We start from the raw sequence: 20,386 nt of genomic DNA, 5'->3' as shown, positions 1-20,386 counted from the left end.
GCTTTTAAACTACAAATGAAAGAAAATATATAATTAGCTGTTACATGGATTTAAGCAATTAGAAAAGTGGCAAATCAACCATTGAGTTCAGCTTTGAGGTTGGCTGGACATTCTCCACTTCTCCAAGACATTTAAAGGCTCATTGCCTTAAACTTTTTCACCAATCAATTCTGCAGCCAGTTTTCCTCCTTGATTGTTTTCCTCATTGTTTTACCAGTGTTTAATTGTTTATATTTTAAAGAATACAAGCTTGTCTCATTTTTGGGTAATAACAGCAAAACTGAGAGCTCAAAAATAAACAGTATGTGTAATGCTGCTGTAAAGTTTATGTTTAGACCTTTTTCCTCTATAATTATTTTTTTCTAATATTTAGAATGTTTGTTATAGTTTACATTAAATTATTGATTATATTTCTGAAAAAGAACTGCTTGATTGTCAAGTCTGAGCTCAATGAAAACGGGGAATCGGCATCGGCCGGTCAAAGCCTGATCAGTGCATTTGAGAGAACAAGCCTAACATATGATAAAACACCACAGAAACAACTTCTTATTTTCCTCATATCTCCATCAAATATTAACACGATATATTTTATTTGGAAAACTACATCCAATTGTTTTTTTTTTGTGTTTAAGGCTTTGAGTAAATGGGTAAAAATGCCCTCCTTCATGCCAGAATTGGAAGAAATCTAACAAAATGGCGGTGGGTTATTTAATTGGACCTCTGACTTGGTTTTCTTGTGGAGTGCTGGTGTGACTGGGCCTTTATGGCAGCAGTATGAGGTGGCATTGGTGTTGTTTTCCTCCTAAATCTTTCATTTTAAATCTTTAATTATTGAAGCCGTAAAGCCAACAGATGACAGTTAACTGCACTTGGCTGGAGTGAATCAGCAGTTTGACATAAATAGTCCAATCACATCTACAGAAAGCGATGATCGTCTAATTCAGCCATTAAGTTACAAACCGGCTGGGTTTGAGGATAAATATGTTTTCAACTAAGTATACACGAAATCCTACAGGGCTCAGTCATGTTATAATCAATATCAAGTTATTTTCATACAAAAGTAACTTGTTTGGTTCTAAATATCATTATAAATACAACAACAAGCAAACCTGTCTCTCTCCAGGCTCGGTGCTCTTCACCATCCACAGTGGATTCAACGACAGATGAATTTCTGTCAGAGCACTCGAGGACTCAGAGGACAGTGCAATAAAACTCAAGGATGATTCAACAACTCAGCGGATATCCTTCAATAAAAGTCACAGCGAATACCCAGCAGCCTCTGAGCTGCATTCTTTTTTGCTCTTTTTATGAGGAATTTTTTTCTTCCTTTTGCAAAGAATGGCTGAATATTCTCTTTTTCAAAACATAAAGTGACAAGAATAGCATCGATTGGGTTTACTAACAAGACATAAATGTTGTATTCAACCACATTTTTTGTTGTTTTTCTTTAAAGGGGGAGCAGCCAGCTGGGGTAAAACTCGTTTCTCTTCTTTACGTTCCTTCTCCTCATTGTTTGACTGTGCGTCTCTCTTCCTCCCGCTCTCACACCGTCACCTCGTTCTTACTGCCAGTCCGCAACGTCTGCCCTCCTCCTCCAGGGATGAAGTGCAGCTGTTCGATGGTGTTCTGCCTTTTGGTGGCGAAGGCCATGCGTCGGGCACTGGGGTGGCCTCCGCCCGTCCCTGCTCCTCCTCCACCGTGGCCCCCGTGGGAGTCCCAGGCGTGCATCCCCATGACGGGCAGAGCTGCGGAGCTGCGCTCGTGATCATGGCCTGATGTCGGGTGGGAGTTCATCTTGATCATGTGGTGTCGGTCCATGGACGGCGTGGCGCATATGTTCTGCTGCGACTGGGCCTTCTGGTGGTGGCTCAGTCGGCCCATAGTGGGAACCATCCCGCTTACCGCCCCTCTCTCCATCGTTCCCATCGGCAGACCCATCGTCATCAAACGATCTTCCAGGCGGTCGGGTGAAACCAGGAGACGCTCATGAGACCTGAAAGCAGAAATGCATTTCCTCTGACTTCCTCTGCTTTATAAACATGCTCTGGACACAAACAGTTGGAGGGAATTTTACTTTCTAAATTGCAAAATATCAAAATAAAACCTGATTTTGGCATGAAAACATATCAAAGAAAATATTTGTAAAAACTGAGAGGTGACCTGTGATAGGATTTGATGTAATTACCCCTAGAACTCCAGACTGATATGAGATATTTGAAGGTTTCCTGTTATTTTTAGGTTTCAACAGTAAAAAATGGTTGTACACAGTGGTTCTGTGCTATTAAATGATCCATCCTGTTTATTCCACTTTTTCTTCAGACGGCACTTTATTTTGAAATTGAATATGGACAGTAAAACCTTAAAGACTGTTATCTTTGTGGTGTGCAGGTCCAAATTGTATGAATGGAAATCCAGAATTAACTACCGGTATTTTCATTTTGGTAAAAAAAAAAATTCTACAAAAATTCATACTAAAAAAACAAATGTTATCACAGAAACAAAAAAAAACTGCAACACAGGAAGTAAAAAGTAAAGTAAATCTAGAGTAAAAATAGGGGGGGAAGAATTATCAGTACTTGCATCAATGTCTGGCATCCTGTAGGTAAAACATAAACAAACTGAATATTTCCATCTTTTTCTGTTTCTGTAGGGTGGTGCACTGGAAAAACAATCTAGAAATAAGTAAAAAATTCTTAAATTAGGTGTATTTACCCTCAATTTGAGTAGGTAAATAATATAGTTTTCCAATGGAATGAGTATTTTTACTCTTGAAATAAGATAATTAGATAAAATGCACTTGAAATAAGACAATGCAATTCTGTTTTCTTATTTTAAGTGTAAATTGTCTTGTTCTATTGGCAAAATGTCTCTTACCTCCTCAATCCAAGAACAAATGCACTTGTTTTAAGAAAAATGGACTTATCTAGATTTTGTAGTGCGTATCTAGATTTTGATTTTTTTCTAGTGTGGGTGGCTTTTTTGTTTTGCATGGGACAGTTACTCTGAATGTTACACTAAATATTGGATTTTATTATTGCCACATATTTTAAGCTCTAGTTTCAAAGCATTATAACACCCTAATAGATGGCTTTCAAAAGCAAAAAAGCAGCCGGTGCAACATTACAAGTGAAACCACAGTGCAACTTTAATTATATTTCAAACTTCTGTGGTTAAAGTAATTATAGCTAAGTGAAAGATGTCAAAGGATGTATAAACAATTATTTCATCCTTTGTTATTAAATCAAAGAAATTTTACAGTCAAGATAAAAAGTATACAACTGGGAGGTTACATAAATGGGTTCTTTTAGTTTACAGCTGACATTATTTATATTTCCCATGTACCAAAGATGAAATTTGTTGTCTTTTGGTTTGGATAATATCCTTGTTTTTGATTGTGTTCCTTTGCCATATTAATTAATTTCTTTGTGTTTAGCTTCTTTTCTCCTTGATTTTTCTATTTTTTGTTATTTAGTTCAGCTTGATTCATCTTAATCAGCATCAGTCTCCTTACTGTCCTTCTGAATCAGCTGCTTCTCCTATTGCCCTGTTCAACATGTCTGCATCCATCATCATTCTCCACTCCTCCCTCAGTATGTAAGCTTACTGGTTATCATAGTGACAAAATTATTTTTAAATCAGAATTTTTCTTTTTCAAACACAGATGCAAATATTATTCATTGCTGATAAAACATTAAAGGAAACTGAGTAATACGAATACATATTATAAAGTGACTTGCTATCTGTAACCCTGGTGATCAGAAATATTTACTAATCAATCTTATGCCATTTTTTTTGCTGTGCACAGTGACATCTGAGTGCTTTCTTTATCTATGCTTGATAAAAATAGAGAAAACTTTTTATAAATTATTATTTTTTTAAACAGAACAGAAACTCTTTCACTAAAATTGAAAAGTTTTTTAACTTGTCAGACTTTTTTAAAACTTGAATGAAATTGTCTCAGTCCTGATTTATTTATGAACGACTGACTCCCTTTGCTTCCCTTCCTCAAGCTCTTTTGGATCACATGTTTTGATCCATTTTAATTCTTCTCTGACTTAATTTCTCTCCTTTTCCCATTCCTGCTAGTCATAACTAATTTTTCTTGATGTCATGGCTCTGGACTAACCTGCGGAGTGTCTGTGATGTGGAGCTCCTGCTGGTACTCATCATGGCTTTGTAGTACTGGTGCTGCTGGTTCTTGGACAAGCGGGACAGGGTGTTACCCTCCCCGAGGGCCAGCAGCTGGTCCTGGGAGCGAACGCGGCGAGGCGGCCTATCGAAGGTGGAGCTGGTGTACGGCGTCTGGGAGGGGAGTGGGTAGGGGTTTGGTGTGGAAGCCGGGATGTGGAGATGTGGGCGGGAGCCGTGGAGCGGCAGAGTGCCCTTGGATCCCAGTGTATAGTCACCCCCCCAGGGCAGGTGGTGCTGTGAGGAGTGGAAGGAGGGCGGGGCGTTGTTGGAACGTCGTTTGGAGGTGTAATAACCCGAGTATTCGTCAAGCTCTTTCTCTGTTTCACAAAAAAGAAAAGAGTGATTTTTAAAATATAAAAAGGAATACACAATAAGATAAGCTAATCAGATTAGTTAACTATCTTCTGAATATAGACCAGCTGAATAGAATTGCTTTACAACATGTGTCAAACTCCTGGGGGGAGGATTTAAACAGAGCATGCATGAGGAGAAATAGGCTTGTGCACGCTCCTGCACGCGTATAATAGGTATTCCCTCTCAGGTACAGGGTTGTGCATGTGCATTTTTTTTTTTTTAAGTGAAGAGTGCAGGTCTTTACAAAAATTTGCAAAAATCCTCAACTATACCTTTAAGAACTTCTCAGAAACAAAGTCATTAACAGCCATCAGTCTGAATTAAAAGGTAATTTTTAAAGCTTTAAAACCATAAATAGAAAGAAACATTAAACATGGAAGTGGACAACCCATCAGAATTACTCAGAGAGGGCTCAGTAATTCTGAACATCTTAAGTGCTGCAGGCTACAGTTAAGGTCCATAGTCATGATCAAAACTAGTAATCCCTGAAGACCTTTATGACGAAGAAAACCACCGCTGATTAACAGGAACAAAGTGATCTTCAATCAAATAAACAGAAACATCCTGATGGTCTCTGAGATTTCTGGGAAAGTATTCTCTTGACTAGTAAGACATGACTAAAACTTTCTGAAAGGTGTTTGCTGATTCATCTTTAATTAAAATTACCCTTAATATCACATCAAAAAATAGTGATTGTAGCTGCTTTTCTGTGTCTGATGCTGAAGGGTTCATTGTAACTGATGGAACAACGAATTTCTGCTGTCTTAAATAACATTTCAATGTCGGCCAACACTCCTTCCCATCGACATACAAAAAGGCCCCTTGCCAGTTATCTCAAATGCTTCATCATAGTTATTCTTGCCAAAAGTGGCACGGCAGTAATTAGGCTTAGAGAGCAATTATATTTTCAGGTTGGTTTGGATTGCTTTAATCATTAATGACTGAAAAAAAATGACTTTCTGCATTTACTCAGGTCAGATTAGTTTAATTTGAAATATGGTCTGAAATGTGTGTTTAACATCCAGCCAGCCTACTGTGAGAAAAGCAGCTAAAATGAAGTTTTCTTTCAAATAATTTATTCAGTGTGCAAGAAAGGACAACCTGACAGGAAATACAAAAAGTGGAAATTTAAACAAAGGGTAAACATTAAGAGCAGAAATTAAGATGGGGAAACAGAAGGGAAGACAATAAAAGCATAAAACATGAGAAAGGAAGATGTGGGAAAAACCCAAAGTAACAGAGACTGGATGAAGTAGGACAACAGAGAAGAAAGTGTTCATTAATTTTGAAAGAAACGGCATTTATGTGCTTTCTGCTCCATAGCCTCAGTCTGCTTTAATCTTCAAAGTATTTCCATGGAAGCAGCTCCCCATGAGCCAATTTAAAACCTGACCTTTAACCAGCCACCTCTCTACCTCTTCCGCCCCTCTTGTCTTTTTTTCCTCTCTCCTTCTCAGGTCTCTTCCTTTCCATTTCTTCTTCTTCCTTCACTGTTCTCCATCTTCCCTTAATTTCCGCCAAATCTAGATGTTTTCTATCAACCTCTCATTTTCCTCATTTCCCTTTTTATTCTCACTGAGCTCATGTCCTCACCTTGTCCTCCCTCTTTTCTCCACCATGGCTTTGTTTAAGGCCAAATTATCTCAAGGTTTTTGTTGTATTTTTTTTTCTGCCTGGCTGCAGACAAAGAAGCCTTTATCGATGGCATTTCTGCAGGGAAGCACATCAAAAGCAGCAGGTTTCATTCAGCAGCGGCTGAGAGAGCATTTTCTCCTTCGCTCTGTGTCATACTGACATTTCACTACCGCCTTGATACATTTGCTTCATAGAAACTGTTTTATGAAGGTATGTTTTTATTTATTTTCTTTTAAATAATGCTTTAATTCAAATAGTAAAAGAGTTGTTGGGGCAGCCAAGTGTATAGATCAAATAAATATTTATCCTCAATCCATTCTCATGTCCAATAGTACAAAAAAAAAGCTATTTATAATCACTTATAAAATAGAAAGTATAATAATAATACAATAACAAAACATTAAGCTGTATGGACAGATCGGCTGCTTTGGAACATTTGGACAAAGATAAGGCATTTACTTAAACTTCTGTAGATGTATAAATGGATGCAAATGTGGGTATTAAAACTCAAGAACTTTACAGTATGAACGCTTCTTAAGGAAATCCGAAAGAGCTCATAAATGAAACCATCTAAAATCGTTTTGCATTGGAATTAGGTTTATTTCTATAGCGCCAATTCAATGCATATCCTCTCCTGGCACTTTACAGAGACAATTCAATCCGATCATCCAGTCAGCTGATCATGTGCAGTCATTGACTTTGCAACAATTCCTCACACAGAGCATGCATGCAGTGACAGTGGAGAGGAAAACTCCCATTTTTACAGGAGGAAACCTCCAGCACCAGGCTTATTGTGAGCCCCATTCTGCCAGGGCTGAATAGCTGAGTAGGGGTTCAGATATCTGAGTTTCATTCAGAATTGTTAGACTGGAGCCATTTTGTTTAAAAAAAAGGGAAATTAGATTTAGGGAAAAAGTGGATAAAAGTGAAGCAGGAGCTTGATATTCATATGGGCTCAACCCAAATACCTCTAATCGGTGAGGACACTTAAGCCACTGCAGAAGTGCATCTGCAATCGCGATAAAAACTGCAATCTAAATAGTTATGGCAGTAAATAAGGAGGAAGCAGGCGCTTTATGGTTTCCCACAATCCTTTGTGTGACAGGACTCATAGACAGAGCCTACCTCACAGAGCTTTACATAAATACTTAATTTTTTCACATTTAGTCTTTATTTCATGTGACACATGCTAATCTACACACCTTAATAATATGGAGAATGTCAGCCGTTCATTGCGTTTGTATGACTTTGTTTTTATTTGTAGTACTATTCCAAAAAGTAGTCCATTCATGACATCCGTAATCTTTTTAAATACCTTCATATTAACGACCTCTATCAATATTTTTAGCTGTGACACGACAATGTAAGGGCCTCAATATCCCAAAATAAAGGCTCTTAGAAAATCAAACGGTAAAATTGCCCCTCAAAAGCCAGGTTGGAATAATTTGACAATTTTGTGTCATTTACAGTCCGAGTGGAGCGTGAGGTGCAATTTTTGTGGTTAGTTATAATGAAAAACAAAAACAGCTGTAAACAAATATAGTTTAAATTTAGTGAGAGATATTTAAGGGTAAATCAAGTCCACGTGACTAACCCCAGCACTGAAATATCACCAATATAACTTTACCTGTTCATATGCAGGTTTAATGACCTGAAGTCACAATTTGATCCAACCTCTACAGAGCTTCATCAGCAGTCATCAGAAAAGAGACAGCAACTTCAGCATAAACCAGCATACCCCCCCCATGAGAAACAACCCAACAGTGGCGTCGGATGTAGGAGTTTGCCCTGAAATCGAAGGATTGACGGTTCAATGTTTCATTGTCGTTGTGTCCTTGGGCAAGACACTTCACCTGCATTGTCTTCTGATGGTGGTCAGAGGGCCCGGTGGCGCCAGTGTACGGCAGTCCCGCTTCTGTCAGTGAGCCCCAGGGCAGCTGTGGTTACAATGTAGCTATCCGCAATCAGTGTGTGACTGTGTGAGTGAATGGGTGAATGACTGAATGTAGTGTAAAGCACTTTGGTCAAGTCTCCTGACTTGAAAAAGTGCTATATAAGTACAGGTTAGCAGCTTTTAGAATTAAAGTCGTAGGGAAGCGACTGTTCCAACGGTTGCATTTCCGAATTCTCCCGATTGGTGTCCGACTTTACATGAGTGAATAAAGTAAATGTGATTGGTCATTGCAAGCAAATTTGTTTGTGGCCGGTGTCTCTGAAGCATCTTGCTAACCAGTTAGCAACTTAGTGCTAGTAGGTTCCCAAATGGAAATTCCATTGGGACCAAGTAGCACTAAATTGGTGACTTAGAAACGACGCTGTCAAGGAACACTATGGACAGCGGAAACATGCAAGAGCAGGAGAGTTTTGTATCAGAGGTCGTGGATGAGTCTCCTACATCATACATTTTTTATTTAGAGGAGGAAAGTGGAGCCGAAGTTGTTGTGGAAGAGGACGCAAGGGCGGCAGAAGCTTTGTTTGGTGTAGAAGGCTTACAGCCGTACAAGTTTGAGCCCTTGCCTCGCAACGCTGCCAGTTCTGTTAGCTCTACGCCTGCCGAAGACACAGACGTCCATCCCCGTGAACACTGGGACGGAACTCAATGGGAAAGTAAATTATACTTATTTCTTATTTCGACAGTTGCGTATATTAGCTATGACATATGAATCAAGATGCTATGTTCGAAAACATTTGATTGACAGATGATCGTTGACATATGATTGGCCGAATTTAGGTGTGCAAGCTGACCTATAACTATCTGGCCTGCATAAAACAAAAAAAATCCCCCACAGATTTTAAGACAAGGTTTTTTTCTATAGAAATGTTCTACCTTTTGGGACAATATCATCTGATAAAGATTACATTTATATACATGTTTAAGCCAGAATTCCCTGTGACTTTAAGTCCTCATTCAAATTCTCATACCTCTCCTGATTGAGATCTCTGCTTGTTGGGATTAATTTGGGATTTCGGGATCCAAAATAAATATTTTTTGAATTAATGTGAACAGCAGGAAAAATGCATGACAGGAATCTTATTCTTTCTGTATTATTTAGCCAAGAGTCAGGTCTTCTGCTGCTTGACACAGAAGAGATCTTTTACCTTACTGAACTGCCGTATCTATACGAGATTTTCTCCTTTTGATTAATTTGAAATAATAAAGCGCCTCGTATGGATTCTGCCTGACAGTTTTCCCTCCATGCAGAGCCAAGATGGTTGCACACATCCTCCGCTGGTCTGCAGAGAACCTCCCCTCCCCCCGCAGTCCTCAGCCATCACAGAGTGAGTGAAGTAAAGGCAGCAGTCACTGCCTGGAAAATCATTTCCTCCTCATTGAAAGCAGCCAAGCCTCTGCAGACCTGCACCCCCCTTATCTCTTTCCACAAGTGCCTTCTTTCACTCTGCTTTTTCCCCGACTGGCTCCCTTGACCTCTGCATCAGCATCCTCCTTTATCTTCTACCTTCATGCCGGATCGTTATTCATCCTGTCAGCTCCTTTAACATTCCTCTCTGTCTTTCGATCAATCCTTCTCTTTAAATTCACTCGTTCATCCACTCCTATCCTGCTCATCTCTGCCACTCCCTGTCGTCCGCTTTATGCTGCTGCTTTTCTTTACCACTTTCAGTCAAGCTTTCTGTCACTTCTCCACACAAATCTCCCTCAAATGATCCACAATAAATGCAGCAGATTTTTTATCAGGATGATAAACACAGCTGCTGACCCAAGGTAAATGGGACTTTTATATAACCTGTTTTGCATCTATAAAACAGAAAATTTATAGTACAGATCTGCCCCCAGTCCTGCCAAATAATGCAGAACATTATACCAGCAAGCAAAAAATGAAGCAAAAGCGCCCACATAGCTCTTTTCCCCTTTCTCTGACAGGTTAAACTCAGCATTACGGTCAGTCTGACTGATTTTGACATTTCTGCTCCCGCATTCAAATCCTCTGCATGTCTAAAAGAAACAAAATCTCAGAACAACCGTCGTATACATTTCTGCCTGTCTGAATTCTAGGAGGTGATTCTGCGACTTTGCACTTTTTGTCACTAATCCTTCAACAGAGAGAATAATGAGGGGGGAAAAAGGCGTACATAAGGGTAAGGTATCTTTAACCCCCCAACAGAACCCAACACCTCAAATACTTTTTTTTTAATCTTTCATTTATTTTAAGTAAAAAAAAAATTAAAAAATCACAGAACACAACAGAATTTAGAGTGACAGAGAGCACCAGTAAAGCAAAAATAAATAAATAAAAATCAGTGTTTGTTGCGTTGGCCACTATTATCAAAAGTAAATGTACTATTCAAGGTAATGTCTTGATATTGCAGAACAAGACAACTTAGAGTACTTGAGTATTCCAGATCCAGATGCTTAAATCTCTAAATTCCATCATTGCATCAAAGGAAGGATATTGCAAATAACTTCAATGCCTCTAATTGTTTTCTGTCATGGAGGAGGAAAAAAGATTAAAATGACCTGCATATTAAAATATCTGAGCTTTGTCTGAATAAATGTTTGCAACAAGAGGGAAACGTTTAAGGGATGTTCAAAACATGCAGACAGAGAGACTTAATAATCACACATGAAACCTTGTGATGTTCAGAATAAAAGCAGCAGGTTTATGAACCAGGGAAACAACTTTTAGTTTTATCCACAGAGGATTTCCTGAATGGACAGAATAATGATAAATCTTCACCAACAGGTAAAAGTCATTGTTGGCCTAGCACTTTGACAGCGTACTCTGCATATAAATATCTCTACTACAATATTTCTGAATCATTTTTTATAGCAGACCGAGTTAAAAACAAGTAAAAACTAAACACTTTTTATAAAATGCAAATTTCTTTTATCAAGGATAGAAAAGAAAACCTGCAAACTTTTCTTCTATGAAAAATTAATCACCCCCAAAACCCAGAGCTGTGCCTCCCCTGGCCAGACACTTAAAGGTTTATACCAATACGTATCGGAGTCCCAGAGAGCGCCGGTTATCATTTGTGGAGGATAGCTCTCATGATGGTACATATTAATCCCAAAGCACTAGATGCACTGCAAAAACGATTTAGAAATTAGGCATTTCTAAAATTAAGTGTATTTACAATTAATTTCCGTAGGTAAATAAGATGATTTGCAAATGGAATTATAATTTTAATTTTTATTTTATTATTCTTAAAATAAGAAAATTAGATAATATGCACTTGAAATGAGACAATGCCAAAGTATTTAAGTGTTTCACTTACCACCTCAATTCAAGAACAAATGCACTTATTTGAAGAAAAAAAATAATATTAATTGATTATGAATATATATATCTATATATATATAGATATAGATATCTATATTGATACATATATCTATATATCAATATACCTATATATATCTATATGTCTCTGTCTGTCTGTCTCTCTCTCTCTCTATATATATATATATAGATATATACAGTATGTATCTATATCTATATATATATATATATATATATATATATATATATATATATTAGTGCTGTCAAAATTATCGCGTTATTATCGCGTTAACGCGAGGCCATTTTAATGGCGATAATTTTTTTAACGTGAGATTAACGCTATGTGGTTTTATGGTACAATTTTCCAAGTACATCCCGCTGCAGCCTGCGGGAAGGCGGGGCTATTTTCCCCCAGTCTATGCATTTTCCATAGGCTTCGAGAGCGGAGCTCCTCAAGGAAAAAAGACGCTCATACACTGGGTGACGCTAGTGCCTTTTCTTTAAGCCCCACCACCAACAAACAAGTTGAGTGTCTGGTAACTAGTAGCAACCTGAAATACGCTGAGAAAACTGATTACTGAGGTGAAATGGAATCTGCTACGGCACTCTTGCTGTCTGTGTACGCCACAGGTCAGTATCGTGTGTGTGTGTGTGTGTGTGTGTGTGTGGGTGGGTGTGTGTGTGTGTGTGTGTGTGTTCTCATTTTTGTTAAGAGGCTGAAAAGTAACTTTCTAGAGCATAGACTACCTCCATCTAGTGATGTCGGTCTATTGATTTTGATGTATTGATTGAAAATTGTTTATTATTACCTTGGTTAATTGACATCTAATGTTAACTCTACTACATTTTATAGCAGTAGGGTAAAATGCTTGTCTTTGTTCAAAAGACTGTATTAATTGTAAAGACTGTCTTTTACATCAGCCTGTTTTCAGGGCCTTTTTTTTGGCTACATATTTGTTATTTTTTGCTACATGCCTCCCCATCTTCTTGCCATATGTTTCTATGGCATAAATCAGTGTCTGTGACCTGTTTTCATTTAAAAAAAAGAACATTGGCACAAACCTTGCCTGTATGTATTTTTTGTATGTCATCGAGAGTATTTAAATGATTTTCAATCAGAAAAAAAATGTGTGATTAAAATGCGATTAATCGCGAATTAACTTAGACATTGATGCGATTAATCGCGATAAAAAAAATTAATCGATTGACAGCACTAATGACACACCAGTGCGTTGTTTTGTTACACAATGTTTAAATCAGGTCAGAATCCATTGCTTTTTAAGGTATTTTTGCCTACTTCGTCTTGTCATACAGGTTCAGTTTAATTGATTTCTTTATTCTGCAGAACAGGTCAGAGAGTGAGCAGGTATGAGTGTCACCATTAATACTGAACCAAATGTGCAGTGAATCAAATTGGACTAATTGTTATATTTAGGACGTAATTATACTTTCAGACAGATCAAAATATCATTTTTTTCCTTATCAAACTAAAAACGTTTTATATTTACTCTTTCTTTACTTCATATTCAAACAAAAAATTATGAAGAAATTTCCAAAAAACAGAGGAACTCTGTTGTTTTCAAACCCGTTTTATTTGGTAATAGATGTTGAGAACTAAAGTATGATTAGAAAAATGACAGCTCCTCTCCTGCTCTAGTTAAGGCTGCACTGAAACAGCTTATTATCTCACAGAAACTGACTGGGGGGAAAAGAAAAGATTTTACATTTTAAAGATCATCATTGCCGAGAGAAAGCTGACATTCTATGGAAAAAAAGTAGTTTTCATTTCATTTTAACACTAAGCCTCCATATCAGGAAATAAACGCTCTATTTTCTAATGTCTTGGACCGGAACATGTGAAAAAAGATCCTGACACTCCTAATATAAACATTTTCCACATTTGGGGCAACAGATGGTGCTGAAACAAACAGGTTTTAAGTCTGTCGGCATATGTTAACTGGTAGGACTAACTGGAATGATGCAGCTTTATGTCTGTGGAGGAGGTGATGGAACATGTCAGGTGAACAAGGACATGCAGCTTATGGCTCTGAGCAATATTCACTGCAAACAGTTGGCGTTTTAAAGAGTCTTAAAGAAAAAAGGATAAAATGCTGCCTTAAGGTATTTGACCCTTGGTTACATGTGCGATTTTTCTGATGATCTGTGAGCCTCAATAAAATCAGCGGAGCCTTACCCAGTTTTTTCAGGGAGCTGTAGCGGCTGAGCTCAGGTTTCATGGCCGCTTCGTAGGACGGCGGCAGCTGGGCCAGGTTGTGGAAGGAGTGGGAGAAAGACGGGTGGCTGCTGTTGTGCCTCATGCTCCCGCTTAGGATGCCACCGACGCCAACCCCTCCTGTGCCTTTACCGCTTCCTGAAATCAGGGTAGCTCCAGACGGCAGCTGGGAGGTGTTGTTCATACGGGGTCCACGCTCTGAGGATTGAGGAAGAAAAATGCAGCGAATTAGAAATTAAAAATGGAGGGACTGGATGTGAATAAAAAAAACATGAAAGATGTTGGTAACAGAAGGAGAAAAAATAAAAAGGAAGGTAGATCCTAAAAAAGTAAAACCATTGGAAGTAATTATGTTACAAACACAAACTCCTGAGTCTTTTATTGGGTTTTTAGATAAGAGAAACACAGATGTTCTCTATTCATCCTCTGACATGGGAGCTGCCTCAGAGCTCGCCTTTCTGGCAGTTTGTTTCCTGGACAGGGCCGCCTTTTACAGTTGCTTTTTGTATCTCTGCTTCTTTCTGTGTGTCTACTTCTGTCTCCTTGAACCCCAGTCGGCATCTGCAGATGGCCGCTCACCCTGAGCCTGGTTCTGCTGGAGGTTTCTTCCTGTTAAAAGGGAGTTTTTCCTCTCCACTGTCGCTACAAGCATGCTTAGTGTGAGGGATTGCCTTCGAGTCAATGAGTTGATGCAATCAACTGGTTTTCCTTAGAAAGAATGCTTTGAATCAATTTCACTGTATGACCTAGTCGAATTATCTCTGTTAAGTGCCTTGAGATTATATGTGTTGTGAATTAGCACTATATAAATAAACTGAATTGAATTACTGTCTAACTATGAAGCAGAGGGGAAAACACTCATTTTAGGAGGGCTATAATGTACTTTAATCCTATAAAATATCAATGCCTCATGGTTTGTTGTTTAATCAGCCAATCAGCTCTCAGCAGACAAGTTAGGCAAGCCAGTCCTTACTAAAAAGAAGCAAGTAGGAAATATTTTTTATAGTTGATCAGAAACCATGTAAGAGACGCAGCAAATATGAGAACAAAGACGCTCAAGCTACCGACTGGGAAATACCAGAAACAGCTAACATTCATGTTCAGAATGGCCCAAGTCAAAGTCCAGACGATTGATTATGATTATCTATGGAAAAATCCTCTGTTCTCCATCCAACAATAAATAAACAAATGTACAACTTCAATCTAAACTCATGCAAAGATTTTCCACACATACCTCAGACCTGCAGCTGCAACCGCAGCCAAAATTGGCTCTGAATCATTCACCTCAACAGGGAGGAAAACAAATACACAGCATACTTTATTTTATGAAACTCACATCATCTTTCTCCTTCACAATTACTACTTTGTGTTTGTCTTTCATAAAAGCCCAATAAAATTCACTGGTTGTAACGTGATCAAATTTCCAACTGATCAAACGGAAAAGGCGACGTCTAAAGGGAGAAGGTGAGGGCAAATAATATGTTTTAAAGGTAAAGAAAAGAAAACAGGAGGAAGTGAACGGGAGTAAAGAAAAAAAAATTTAGACAATGCAAAAAGGAAAGAAAAAGGCTGAACAAAGGAAGAATCAACAAGCTGGGTAACTATCAGTGAACACAGGAAGTGTCTCTTAGCTCCATGGCGACCATCTATAAATACAACCCAGTGTTGTTCATCTAAGGCTGGAACACCAACATATCAGCCACATATAAATACAGAAAAAACACGGAAAAATTGTGGAGGAATCTCAGCGCACATACAGTCACATATATGCAAAGTGCAAAAGCAGCACATGGATCAGAACACAGATGTGATTGTTTTTCTTTATATACTGTTAGCAAGGGAGGGAGGGGGGGGGGCACAGACACCTGCTTTGCAACATGTATACTGATATCAGTTACATCATAGGGTATACATACACACTGATAAATGCTGCAAAATGCAGAGAGACAGAGCTGTAAATGAGCCAGCATGTGGGTGCACTCAGCAGGGGCTCCACATGTGGATCAGAAAGGAGCTGTTTAGTCATGATCATCAGAAATGTTACGTCTATGAAAGCAAACAAAGAGCAGCTCCGCCTCTGTGAGTGAGAGCGGCTAAGAATCCAGAGCAACAATTAAAGGTTGTGTAACTGTGGCCATTTACTGTTTCCTGTCTTCAGCACAGACACCAGAAGAGTTCATCCAGGGTGGGAGCGGTTATGGGCTGCCATCTTGTTAAGATAACTGCAGGACATATACTGGTCATTGACCATTGACAGTAATGGGCTGTAATGGCCAATGATGTCTCTGTTAAGTGCCACCCAGGGAACACACACCACATCGACCTCTGTACTTTTAACACATACACACACAGTGGGGGGAAAAAAGCAATGCTAGTTCTGAGATAGTTTTGCTTTAACAGCTTGAAGCGATGAAGGCAGTTAGAAAAACACACACAGAGCATCAACAACTGAACATAAAGCCCTGAGTTTATCTACAAGCAAACACCTGGAATTGACTGGTGAGCATAATCAATGTGAAGAGAATCCGAATGGAGATGTTCTCAGAGATGTTCAATTATGTGATGATTTTACACTGTAAGAAAGAGTGTCACTGAACTCACATCCACCCAGCCTCCTTTTTAACTCTCATAGTTCCAATAAAGATGAACGGGATCAGGATCCCTGTTTTAGGGTTAACTATCAAAACATGTGCAAAAAAGGAGAGCGATCTCGTACAATGGTACAATGGCAAGACATATTTTTAAGCAACTATTCCAAAAGGACATTAGAGGATTCAGAGGTTGAATATGGGGCTTTTTCATCAATTACCTCAGAGGGACACCATGACTTTTTGTGTCAACATGTCTAATCATAACAGAGAAACACTCACAATTCTTAACAGATATCCTATCGTTATTTTTTATGTTCCAGATATGTTTACATGCTCACAGAGTCTCCTTCTATCCTCCTCCTTTGTTGCAAGAAGGGCAGTTTCCACCTGACTTTTAGAAAGGGGTGAGTGGGAAACCCCACATTCATATCTACAGGTAACACAGAGTACATGTCAGACTTAATAATATTACTTTAGCGATAGTTTCAAGGTGTTGCTTTATTGTATGTCTCGTACCATGTCTTTCAGTTGTGCTGTTCTTTTTTCATCTCGTTACAGGTGATGAAGCAGACTGAAAATGTTTTGTCATTGTCTCCTTTCTATCTCTTCTTTCTTTCATCTTTTCTTTTCTTTTTTCCTTTTCTTCTTCTGTTTTTCTGCACTATTTACATTGCAGTGTCCATATAAACTGTAAAACTCCCTGCATAACTATAATAAAGCAATTTATATGCATGAAACAAGTGGAGCAGTATGGCAATTGCCATACTGCTCCACTTGTGAAAGCAAAATCTGTTGGGCTCTTTTTGGCATCAAGAAAACTATTCTTATTGCCATATTGCCAGACAGGACACTTAAAAAAAAAAAAAAGAAAGGGGTGAGTATTTGCATGGGTGTTGCGATATCTGTCACGATACTTGTGTCAAGATACATTGCGATATCACTATATACTGCAATGTCGAGATTAAATCGGATTAAATCGGTATATTGCCAAAACGATATATATTAGAAGTACCAAAAAAAAGCAGCAGTACAATTTCTGATCTGCTGTGGATATCTGTGCATGTTTACAGTTGTTTATTCTCCATAAATTTGTGTTTAGTCATTAGAATGTGATGTGCATATTGCTGAAGGCACGCATAAAACAATGGTTTGCACACTGTTTGCAAAAGCAAATCACTATGCAGCTTCTTTCAGGATCTCGTATGTGCGTGCAAACACATCTGCACCTATTTAAGGATGCAAAACGTCTAAAGATCAGGTCCTAAGTGTTATAATATTAAACTTGATTACTTTACAAATATGTGTTAAAGCTTGGAATTAGTTGCATTTTATATAAAGATCACCGCCTATAAGGGATAACTTAATTAAAAGCTAATTTTTGAAAGTGAGTTATGTAATTACCTTTAATTACCTTAACTGTAATTTAAGTTAGAAAAATAATACTTCAATCATTAAAGTTTTAACTTCGTGAACGGTCTTACCAGGTTTGACATTCCTCACAGGTTGCCTAATGGCGAATTTGTAATTAAAACGTCAATCAAGGCCATTGCCTTTAGGTCAAATCACATCATACAATTAATTGAAATAGGGAAAAGGTTCAGTAAAAATGTGTCAGTTAAAATGGGAACATAAACATGAAGCCATTAAGCAGAAAAAAGAGAGTAGAGCACATGTGGTGGAAAATGGGAGAAACAGGAGAAAAGGTTCAATAAAAGTTTAAAAGCTCCGGAACCAAACATGGCCGCCGATCATTACAGGACATTAATGAGCTAAAATCAGGAATGTGAACATCTCTGAAAGATTTTTCTCTTAATCTCAGCATCCCTTCCTGTAATCCATTAGCCTAAATTAAAGCATGGAGAACAAATAAAGCTGTCCTGAAACCTCAATCTACAAACACTTGATGAAACATCTGGACTCTGAGGTGCTTCTAATCACTGCAGCTGTCTTCTTGTGTAATTCATTCCAGAGGAAACGCATGTAGGTGTAGATGCTCAGAATAACTCTCTAAAACTTAAAAAGTTCAGTGGAAATCACTCTGATCTCGTTATCATCAGATCTCCATGGTAACCACATCCTGCAGAACCTTCATCGGCATTACTTTACATTCAGGGGAGGTTTGCTGCACTTCATGGATGGAACATAGATAAACCTGTTTTTAGATAAATGACTAGCATTGCTTTTTGTTTTCTTGATGCAAAGCCTGGGAAAACGGACTGGGGTTAGAGAGCCGATCCGCTCACAGCGGGACCTTCTCTCTCGTCCGGCCTCAGCTGTAAGCGCACTCGCATGTCACTGTGACACAGAGGGATAAAATAGAGGAACAAGCAGGCTTGTGGTGCTGTGTGACGGGAGGAAGGGGGGCAGACAGACTTTAAGCTCAGGCTCTGATGAACAACCGGCCAATTTCAACACAGCTTCCACACAGAAGCTACAGACACACACAGTGTTGAGACTGGCGCAGCTGGTTTCAGAAAGCGTTCCGACAGGCCGAACACCGACAAAGACAGACGGACAGGGAGGTGGGGAGCCGGGGGTCCGGCAGGCAGCTCGCCAACGCCCGGGCTGGACTCGTGCTGCTAACCACGAGGCTTACCGATGGTAGCAGAGTGTTTGGGGCTGGAAGCAGACCCCTGCTGGTTAAAAGGGTGGTGGAAGTTCCCCGCTGCAAAGAGAGGAAAGCCAACAAACTGATGGACGACACCTCCAGAGACACAGAGACGTGTGTCGCGTAAGCATTTGTGTCAGCAGAGAGACAGAGAAGGGACAGCAGCAGAGAGAGAAATGGACAGGAAGACGAAAACAGGTTTCCCTCCAGGAATTCGATTTCTGTCCGTTTCATTGGTCACAATGTTTCACTGAATCGCATCAAACTGCTAAATCAGCAGAATATACAAACAAAATGACTTATAGGCTGTTTAGCTTCAGAGATAAAAGATACAGAGCTAATGTGAACAAGTGTTTTCTGGAGAACAAACCAAATCCTGGAGAGAAGGAAAGAAAATCAGCAGAAGAAGAAAAGAAGAAAATGTGTTTTCATTGTGAGCTTAGTTCACCTCCACTGATTCCCACCAGAAAACAAAATCACCAACCTGGTGAAGTTTACCTAATTCTAAAATCTGTGCATTTCCTTTAAAAACTGGTAAGAATGCATGGTCAATATGTCAAACTCACAACACAGAGTATTCTGATGATTTTCATGTTTTAATCTTTACAGCAAATAAGAGCTTTAAGAGAAAAAAGATTCAAGCAAAAATATTAACATGTCTATTTTGTAGCAAATTTTTATCTTATTTAAAGTCTTTTGCAAAATAGCTGTTTGTTTTTTATTATAATTCTTTAAAACAATAAATAAAAACTTGATGCAACAAAAATATTTATGGTTATTTACGAGGTTTTGGGAATGAAGTTCATATTTTTAGGTAGTAAAAGGAACTTTTTAACTTATCTTATTACCCAACTGCCACTTTAATTCAAAATCACTTGTGTTGTTTAGTCTTGAAATGAAATTATTTTTATTTTATTTTCCTGTCAAACGGCATATAAGCCCTAGCAAAATCGTTTCCACCTCAAGTGCAAATTGTGTGACTGCAGCTGAGTTTGAAGTGAGATCTTAGAAGCAGGAGAGCAGCAGTGATAATGAGCCTCCCTGTCAGCAGGGACACGGCGAGCAGGCCTGACTCCAAGGCTTGTGTAACCTGAATATGACACCGCTGCTTTGCGTTTTCACCTCCAGAAAGGTGTGAATACGTTCGGCTTGACTCGAACCGCTTTGTCACTTACTGCGGTTGTCTTTCATTTGCAGGACCGGGGTGTAGAGGTTTTTGGATGTGCGCCCGTCAGACGTGGTGGTGGTCAGCATGGCGGCGTTGTTCCTCTCTCCCTGTTGCCCGGGGCTCGATTGGTGACGTAAAATGTCCACCAGGGATCTGACACAGCAGAGGAAAGATGAGAAGATCAGAGCAGGGAGAGGTGAAGAGAGGCCATCATTTAACATATGCTTCTTTTTCTATTTAATTGCCTTATTTCAAGCTGTTTCATTTATTAATATAAAAAAAGTAAAAAAAAAAAGGATGTGTTTGTTTTCTGTTTTTTTAGACTACATTACAGCAGCTGCCCTCTTTCATATGTGACGTTAATGT

The 20,386-nt window shown here is 38.8% G+C and overlaps 1 protein-coding gene across 2 annotated transcripts in view; it reads right to left on the bottom strand.

Annotated features, from left to right (window-relative positions):
• Positions 1–607: 607 nt before the first annotated feature.
• The window catches only part of shisa7b (shisa family member 7), a 62,715-nt gene continuing 42,936 nt past the window's right edge, over positions 608–20,386 (bottom strand). The window contains exons 5-9 of one of the 2 annotated variants that reach the window (XM_038302818.1): positions 20,028–20,173; positions 18,841–18,909; positions 13,615–13,851; positions 4,127–4,508; positions 608–1,993 (exon numbers count right to left, since the gene is read on the bottom strand). In XM_038302818.1, coding sequence (XP_038158746.1) covers positions 1,543–1,993; positions 4,127–4,508; positions 13,615–13,851; positions 18,841–18,909; positions 20,028–20,173 — 1,285 coding nt within the window. In that variant the 3' untranslated portion in view covers positions 608–1,542. The remainder of the gene's footprint in view (positions 1,994–4,126; positions 4,509–13,614; positions 13,852–18,840; positions 18,910–20,027; positions 20,174–20,386) is intronic. The other variant, XM_038302819.1, reaches the window with a different exon arrangement.

Source organism: Cyprinodon tularosa, unplaced genomic scaffold (genome assembly GCF_016077235.1).
Source record: "Cyprinodon tularosa strain WSP-4 unplaced genomic scaffold, ASM1607723v1 ctg5, whole genome shotgun sequence".
Lineage (NCBI taxonomy): Eukaryota > Metazoa > Chordata > Actinopteri > Cyprinodontiformes > Cyprinodontidae > Cyprinodon > Cyprinodon tularosa.
The sequence above is the reverse complement of the archived record's forward strand: the minus strand, read 5'-3'. Positions and strand labels throughout refer to the sequence as shown.